This window comes from Vicia villosa, linkage group LG3 (assembly GCF_029867415.1).
Source record: "Vicia villosa cultivar HV-30 ecotype Madison, WI linkage group LG3, Vvil1.0, whole genome shotgun sequence".
NCBI lineage: Eukaryota > Viridiplantae > Streptophyta > Magnoliopsida > Fabales > Fabaceae > Vicia > Vicia villosa.
Window position 1 is genome coordinate 216,345,883 of NC_081182.1, and position 9,249 is coordinate 216,355,131.

The following is a 9,249-nucleotide window of genomic DNA, read 5'->3' on the forward strand; positions in this document are numbered from 1 at the left end:
CCCAATTAACTTCTCTACCCAGAGCCCCTGCATATCTACACCTCCCTTATTTGCTGTATATTTAAGTTTTATTTGTTTTTTTCTAAGGTTATGTTTTTTTTATTAATACAACTCTCATACAAAAAAAATATTTTATGGTAAAAATGTTAACCTTTTTATATAATCAAAACACTAAAAATATTTTCCTATCTAGAATTAGATTTTCATCTCACATAAAAATACAAAAAAATGTAATTTCACTTCTTGTAATTTAATTGGTAGATTTCTCTTCGATAGTACTTCTCCTTTTTATTTATTTATTATACATGCATCATTACTAACATTTTTCTTGTTTTTGTGAGGTACTATCTTGACCATCTTGCATACATTTATAAATTCCTTGAACATATTATCTTTTATGTTTCACCTTAGTTATCATTTGGGTTTATTGTAAATAATAGTAGTTTACTTTTCCCCTTGTTTTCACTATATGTAAACCCCCCATCCCGAAGCCATGTAATAGTGTAGGATTTAATTTCTGCACTTTAATTTTCTACACCTATTTAACTGTTAGTAATTAGGGTGTGTTGGCAAGATAGCTAATCAATTGCTAGTTAACCTAAATACAAGATTAAATAATCGAATACAACACACTTGCACGCACTCACTCTTAGGGTACGCCCCTCTTTGGTTGCCTTCGAATATAAGGTCGTGTCCCTCGAAATGTAGAGGTACCCATTAGCAAAGGTCCCTCGAAATAAAATCGTCACTAAGTCCCTCGATGACCCTCGACTGTTGCCTACGGAAAAGTGACGTCGTCCCTTCGAAATTGCTAAAGGTACCTCTACTCGTTGCCTTCAACGACCATACGATGACCCTTCGATGACCCGTGCGTCCAATATAAACAAGGATTTCCTACTTCTATATAGTATGGATAATCCTAGGAACTTTAAAAAGTATAGAAAAAGACCAACTATTTAGGGTAGTGCTCTTAATATGCCTAGCTCGATAAAAAATATCTTTTCAAAACTCTTTCGAAAAACTAAGGCTACGCATTTACGCTAAAGTCCTTATGCCCCTTTTCAACTCAAAACAAACAGACATGAGCTAAGCAAATTAAGAGCTACTACGGATGAAAAGGGTGCTTACACCTTCCCTTTTCATAACTTACCCCCCGAGCCCGTTTTCTTTTTCAAAAGGTCTTTTTCTATACTTTTTACCTTTCCTAAAATTGTACAAAATAAAAGTTGGTGGCGACTCATGCTTACCGCAACATTGTTGCTTATAAAAATAAAAGTCAGTTCACCGAGTTACACATCGACATCGTTCCAGTACTGGTGGGGCACTTGACGCTAGAGGCATAGCCAGCAGACGACACGGTGAACGCAGAGGCGTAGGCGGGACCAGAGGCAAAGGAGAGGCGCGGGATGATGTCCGTCACACACAATAGTGATGCTTGTGGTTTTTTTATGTTTGTATTTCTATTTCATTTATGTATGTTATTTTGATAGTGTATTCAACATTATGACCGACGATTTATACGATGAATTTTTTTGTGTGTATTATTTACTATTGCCTTTAAAATACATTACTTTAATTTATTATAATTTGATTTTCCATTTTTGTAATAAAAATTGAGTTTTGGAGTGAAATAAATATGACTTGAAAATATAGCAGACTGTTCCGTAGGTACATCTACAAAATACTCTGTTCTTAACACATTCCGTAAATGTACCTACAGAAGTATTGCTGAGCTGAAATAATTTTAATTTTCCGAACTATATTATGATTTTTTTACGCTTCCATAGATGTACTTACGGAAGGAAATAATTAAAAAAAAAAAAAAAGTGCTTCCAGAGATACTTCTATAAAAGCAGAGGACATAATTGAAAATTCACTAGGCAACTGAGAGAATTAATGGGTGCATTGAGAAATTCTCAAAAGATAAGAGACGAGAACTACTTTCAAAAACAAAACTAAATCTAGTTATGAATAAACAAAACTAAATTTAGTTATGAATCTAAAGAGATTAAAATTGAGGAATAAGGTTGTTTCTATGTATCCTTGATTCAGGACATTTGGAAGTAAAATAATTTTTAAAATAATTGACAATTTTAGTTTTTAGTGTAATTAAAATTATTTATTTTCCAATTTATGTTATGCGTCTCCCTGTCAAATTATTAATCTTATTTTATATTTATCATAATAAAAATTCATTAATAATTATTCCTATCCACCTTTTATAATTCCAAAGGAATCCACCATTGAAGATTTTGTGTTAAAAATCCACACCAAAATGGTAGAGTGGAGAGAAAATATATCTTGAATGCTAGCATATTTCTTTCTTTACCAAGTCAATCTTCCAAAACAATATTGGTCTTATGCACTTATTGATGTTGTTTTCCTCATAAACAGGATAACCATACATATCCTTTAAAACAGATATTCATATATACTGTGTGATATGACAAAGAACCTGACAACGATACTTTCAAAGTCTTTGGATGCTTAGAGTATGTACATCGGAAGTAAAGATCCACTCCATTTCTTACCCTCCATTTCTTTTCCATTACTATAGTTTTGTGTGCATAAAGTTAAATAAATAATAGATATGTGTCACATGTCTTAGATTTCCGTGTAATATAAACAAAAAACTATGGTAATGGAAAAAAAATGGAGGGTAAGAAATGGAGTGGATCCTTACTCGTACATCGGGGGATGGCTTTTCAATTTTTAAGCCACTTGTGTCAGTAAATAATAATATTTAATTGTAAATTGAATAGTTTGAATAAACCACCGGGGCTGCAGTAAACCACTGTGGCTTTGCTGGATTTTTAACTTTTAACCAATGTTTTTCAAACTTTTGAACTATATTATATAATTAGTGAGATCCAATTTAAAATTTTAGATGAGTGGTATGGATATTTAAAATATGTAATAGAGTTGTTTAAATAATTGAAAAGTGTGAAAAAATATATTATATTAAGTAGGGTCCATTTATGCTACTCAATTGAGTGGTATGGATGTGGATGCTAATTAAGTTTTTAAGTTTTTCCACATACCAAGACAACCAATGATTATTGTTATTTTTTAAGTAATGCTTATTCTTTTTCCAATAATACCCTAAGTTTTTTAATATTTTATTTAACTTTTTTTCACTCTATCATAATGATTAGGGGTAATTTTAACAAAACAACAAAAATACTTTCTTAAACTTTGAAATGTGACACTTAAAAAGAAACAAATTTTTTTCACAAAAGTGACAATTATAAAGGAGCAGAGGGAATATATCATCAACCCTCCAATCTCGTAAAACCAAATTGAAAGCCAAAGCAAGAAAAATTGTTTTCTTGGGATTCAAGGCGGATTTAAAAGGTTATGTATCACTGGACACTTCACTCTAAAAAAGTGTTCATATCAAGACATATCTCGTTCCATGAGCATATAATCCACTATCATACAAATAATACTTTTCCCATCTACAATTGAGATTTCTATCCAATACACAACTCACCTTAGAATTTTACACAGATTTACAATCACACAATTGAAAATACTTGAACCTAATCATGTTCCTCCTCAATCCCAACCATTATTAATCAACCATCCACCATAAGTTCTAATAGTCATATGAACTTATGATAACTATGATTTAGACCAACAACTCATCATTACTGAAGCATCTTCCACATTTGATCATACAAACCCTATTCATCTCATAAAACACTCCACTTGACTCAAACACACTCCATCATATCTCAAAAATTACATATGTAATTCAGTCACAAATTGATAGGTAGCTATCCTACCAAAACTATTAATTTAGGGTTCAACAATAAAAAGAGAAAGACATTAAAAATTTAAGCTAAGAAAATAAAGATAAAAATAACTTTGTTGATTTTTTTGATTACCTTAATGTCTCAATGAGACTACAATATATAATGTTCCTAGTGGATAACAAACTACAAAGCCCAAATATTATTAAGGCCCAAATAATAATACGAATAAAATTACTACTTATATAAATTCTTAATAAACTTAAATACTAAATACTAAAATTACCTCCATGATCCTATCATTACCTACCCCTTGAAAATCAACATTGTCCTCAATGTTGTAGACTTATATTGTTAAAACAAGAAGAAAAAAGTTATATCTTTGGCATATTGTTAGCTTCACTAAATCACAAAGATGGCAAAAGGTCTATGTTCTTGAACCAAAAACAATCATCTTCACTATTTGTATCAATGACCAAAAACAACCATCTTCACTATTAGTATCAATGATAAAATTGATGGAGAGATTCCACTCTATCATCATCAAAAAGTACCATACCAATTGATTATCTTGCAGTACCTCTAAAAACCACTTAAAATTTGAAAACATGTTTCTTTCAAATAGGTGTTAGAGCACTCTCATATTTTTCTACTTCCCCATCTGTTCTTGCATCTGCTTCAAAGCATGCTACTCCAACACTGAGGATGCGGAAATCAAAACACTGTATGTAGCACAATACAAAACCTCTTTTTATAATTACTATAATATTATTTTCAGGAATACCAAGGCATCTTGCTATAGTAGTATGTGCAAACTAAGGGCCTTGACTTGACAAGTATACGGTTATGCAATTGTCTTCATCTGGTACAATAGTAGGAGAATCCTTAAGCAAATTAATATCATCATACAAGTTTCTAACACTCAATAACTTTCCTACTAAAAACTCCTCTACAGATTTAGCTCTGATTGAATGCTTACTTCTAAAACCACCAAAAGACAACCTTAGGTGTGTTGTCTTTAACATTGTTGAGGAAACTCTAACAGTGTTGAGGAACCATCTGAACTAGGACCACCCGAATCTCTACTCACAGTGTCAACCATGGTTTCTCTAAGGTATTTTGCTTTAAGATTATTTGCAAATGTCATTTTCACTGAGCCCAATTTAACGCATCTCATAGGATTTGATCTCAAGAAGCTGATTTTGATTTTCGCAAATCTGCTACTAACAGTATTTCTGGTTTTTGACCCTGGACCACACCATCTGCGACATTGTCGTGTTGGATATGGCGTGAGATTGGCGGAAGACACAAAGAACATTACTAATTCAGTCTATAGGATCATTAAGGATTTTATTTTATTCTCTTTTGTTGAAGATAATTATAATTGCTTTAAGGGATCAAAGTGTCCACCCTTGTGCTAATAACAGCCACATTCAACAAAGCTACCCTTAAGTGAGGTGCCTGAAGGTTACAGTGGGTGAAATAAGCAGTAAGTTTCTGCTGTCTCACTGAATTGTGCTTAGTTTCTCTCATCTTCAGCTCGATCTGTAGACCCATAATATACTCTTTGACTATGATAATCAGTTCCTTCACATCATTCATTTCTTTAACATCACTCATTTCAGAATCAGAAAAGAGATCCTGTGTATCATCAATAGGAGCTCGAAATGCACTAACAGGTTCTGAAACCACAACCAAGGGAGAAGAAATGTTTTCAACACTCAAGTGATCTAAGACATCTTTAGATCCACCATTATCAGGTTTGATTAAACTGCCCTCTTTCAAATTAAATTCCAATTTCTTAATCAACTCAGACACCATCTGTTTCTCATCCTCTGGTGGAATCGACAAACAAATCGCGCCATTATCAATCGGGAATTTCGAATCAGAATCCAACTCGGAATCAGATTCTGAACCTGAGGCTTTCTCTTCGTTGTCATCGCCTTCATCGTCGCTTCCTTGTAGGAAATTGTCGGCTAACTGATCATCCCCGTACATTGATGTCCTAATCGAGATTCCATCAGGCGGTTCAGGCGGGGGCATTTCTTCATCGGTTAGAGCAACAAGGTTATCGAAATCTTGGTGTGTTTCTTCAAATGAAATGAGTCGTAGATACGAACCCGCATAGGTTGTGGAAAGTGTTAATGGGCGATGAGGAAGGAAATTAAGCAAACACGGTTTTTGAACGAAAGAGCGTAGTTCTTGTGGTGTTTCCTTTTTTTCAGTGTCGCCAAGATTTTCAAAGTTGTGAGAGGTAATGTTGGAGGAATTTGAGATTAGAGGCGACCCTTTGTCCCAGTAATCAACATCCTATTCCTTTTCCTCATCTTTCATCGGTAATATGGATAGATTCATTGGTGGCTCTATTTCTTCCAGAATAGTTTTACGGATTGGATCTAATTCTTGAAAAATGTGTCTCCATTCAGGTTTAAAATACCAAAGAAATAGATCCGCAAATGTATTCCAAGACATCGATGGATGAGATTGAGAGCGCCATTTCCACCATTTGAGAGCACGACCTCTCATTGCAATTTCCACCACTTTCATCTTCTCTTCATCTTCTACAATATTTTTGGTTCTAAAATATTTTTCAGTGGAAAGGATCCACCAATATGCCTCTTCTACTCCATAAAAATTCATAAATGGCATCACAAACTCCATTTTGCGGGAAATGAGGTCGAAATGAAAGCATCAATTGATAGGTAGCTATCCTACCAAAACTATCAATTTAGGGTTCAACAATAAAAAGAGAAAGACATTAAAATTTTAAGCTAAGAAAATAGAGATAAAAATAACTTTGTTGATTTCTTTGATTACCCTAATGTCTCAATGAGACTACAATATATAATGTTCTTAGTGGATAACAAACTACAAAGCCCAAATATTATTAAGGCCCGAATAACAATAACAATAAAATTACTACTTATATAAATTCTTAATAAACTTAAATACTAAATACTGAAATTACCTCCATGATCCTATCACAAATGCTACAAGATCATCTCACAAATTACATGTCTCACAAATGAACTATCCTCTCAAAAATTTCATGTCTTATTTGTTAGATCTTGTGTTAGGGGTATGGTACATAACATGAACAAGAAGAAGATGAAAACTGTACAATGAAAGTTTTACAAAATAAATTCTAAAGCGTGTGTTTACACTAAGTTTTAGGTTCGATTTGTTCCCACTAATTTTATCTAAATTGGATGCAAATGGGTTAACCGGCAAATTCCCTTCAAGATACTTTTGAAACCTTAACATAAATCACATTGTCGAGATTCCTTACTTTTGAAACCTAAACATGAATCAGTGCATCAATCTCATGGGAAGGAAAAGCAAGATACTCAAACAGAAAGATCAGACTTAAGGTCACCGGCACAAACGAGATTCCTTACACCTCCGATCAGAATGCCAACAAGGAAGAGGGTCTTTTGGGAGGAGGTTGAATGATTTAATGGTTGGAAGGATTTTCTCCTAGAACTCTATATAAAAACCACTTGAAACTTGTGTATTCACTCGGAATGCGATTATTAGACGAGATACACTAACATATTGGAAATACTTGAACTAGAGAGATTTGAATTTGGTGTGAAATACAAAAACATATCTAAGGAAGTTAGTGCCGATTGATTTTGATGAATTCAAGAGAAGAGCATTTAGTTCTAAAACTAAGTTAATCTCAAAGTGTAATGCATAGAACTAGGTGGTGCAAAATATAATAAATTATGCTTCAGCATCAAATCAAAGTATGCAAAAATGTTTGATTATAACAAAGAAGCTAAAGGCACAAGACATACATCTAAAATCACAAGACATACATCTAAATCATACTTATAATCTTCAAAAATATAATTACTGTGAATTATATAAATGTTATAATCTTCAAAAATATAATTACTGTGAATTATATAAATGTAATAATCCATGAAGTAAAACCGGTAATCATAACTAGCAAGTAGAAAATAAAAAACATAAATTAACATATATGCTCAAGTGGCATGTACATTCCTAGCATTAAGAACAGGGAGAAATCAAAGTTTCAAGACAGACATTTACGTCGTTTTTAAACCTAGTAACCTTAAAAGTATCATTCTTTGAATCATAAACAACCAACTTATTTTCCCAACCCTCTAGAGTTTCGAGCAGCAGTCGGTCATCCTCAAAAATATACAATGCCGTGTACAAGACATAACGCTTAGTAGGATGCTGCATGAAAGAAACGGAGAACAATTTAGCCCAAGACTCTTGAATTCCATATTCCTTCATGACCCAAATATCATGACCAGAAATTAAGCACAAGCAGTCCCTCAAGACAGCCAATGACAAGTAAGGCAGACTGATCTCTGCATGAGCAGGAAGCAAAAGCTTCTGATAAGACTCCTTTACCAAATCAAAAGAAGCAATGAAGAATGGACCCTTCCGACCCCGTCCAGTATAGGCTGGCCAATTAATTGTACCTCTCAAATGTGTTCCGGAATGCTCATCAAAGACATGTGTTCCAAAAGGAAAGGTCGGAATGGTTTCCCAAAAATTGGTGCCCAAAGTATGAATTTTTACTGTAGTTGTGATAGGCAAGTTAGGTTCGTAGTAGTAAAGAACAACCACTTTGTAATTATCAGAAACATGGTCATAGCCGAATCCGAAGGTCATAAAAGCCTTTTTACGAATTTGAACGTTTTCGAAAGGGGGTGGTAATTCCTTGAATTTTCTAATAGAAGGATTCCACAAAACAGCAATACCTTTCCGTTTATCGCAGAGACAAAGGATGCCGTCACAAGAAGCAACGATGCTGTTGAAAGGGAGAAGCTGTTGTTTGATTTTACTGGATAAAACCGAATCGAGTGGGTAAGAATTGTGAACCAACCCGTCGGGTTTATGTTCGTATGCGGCGGAATAGAGACGGCGAGTGGTTGAGAGGCTGAGGTGCTTTCTGGTGAAATTGCGATCGGAGATTAGAGAATTCCATGACTTGCACATGCATCGGAGCTGTACAAGAAGTTTCACAGGTAGCCAACAGAAGATATCAGGGACGAGATCGATAGGGAGAGTGGGAAGTGAATCATTGTTGATTTCCTCCGCCGTCGCCATCTTTGATTCTGACTCCGGCACCAAATTAGGGTTTCTGTTTAAACGCAGTCGTTTTCGGTGGGGTTTTTTGTAACTGGGAGACATGATTTATAACTTTTTTTCTTCTTCAGATTTCTTCTTTCATAACAGTGTAATAGGTTTCAATCTCAATTTATAACCAGTTTTTTAGATTCCTCGGTGATAAATAACACTTCTAAACTAAATCTTTGGATAAAAAAACAAACAAAGCACGTGTCTAAAAAAAACTATCAAATCTCAATATTAAGTTGAGAATTTCTTTTAATAAAATTAAATAATTCTTTTAACATCACATTTATACTATTTATTTATTAAGTATATTTTTTAATATAATAAATTCACGTAATTTAAAAAAATATATGTTTCAACAATTATTTTATGAAAA

At 33.6% G+C, this 9,249-nt stretch overlaps 1 protein-coding gene across 1 annotated transcript; it reads right to left on the reverse strand.

The window, feature by feature from the left end:
• Positions 1 to 7,623: 7,623 nt before the first annotated feature.
• On the reverse strand, positions 7,624 to 9,002 carry LOC131657380 (F-box/kelch-repeat protein At3g23880-like). The gene has a single exon (XM_058926794.1). It carries the CDS (start codon positions 8,928 to 8,930, stop codon positions 7,773 to 7,775), a length of 1,158 nt encoding a protein of 385 aa, XP_058782777.1. The 5' UTR covers positions 8,931 to 9,002; the 3' UTR covers positions 7,624 to 7,772.
• Between the last annotated feature and the right edge of the window lie 247 nt (positions 9,003 to 9,249).

Coding starts and splice junctions, on each gene's coding strand:
- LOC131657380 (XM_058926794.1), bottom strand. CDS start 8,930: ATGTCTCCCAGTTACAAAAAACCCCACCGAAAACGACTGCGTTTAAAC.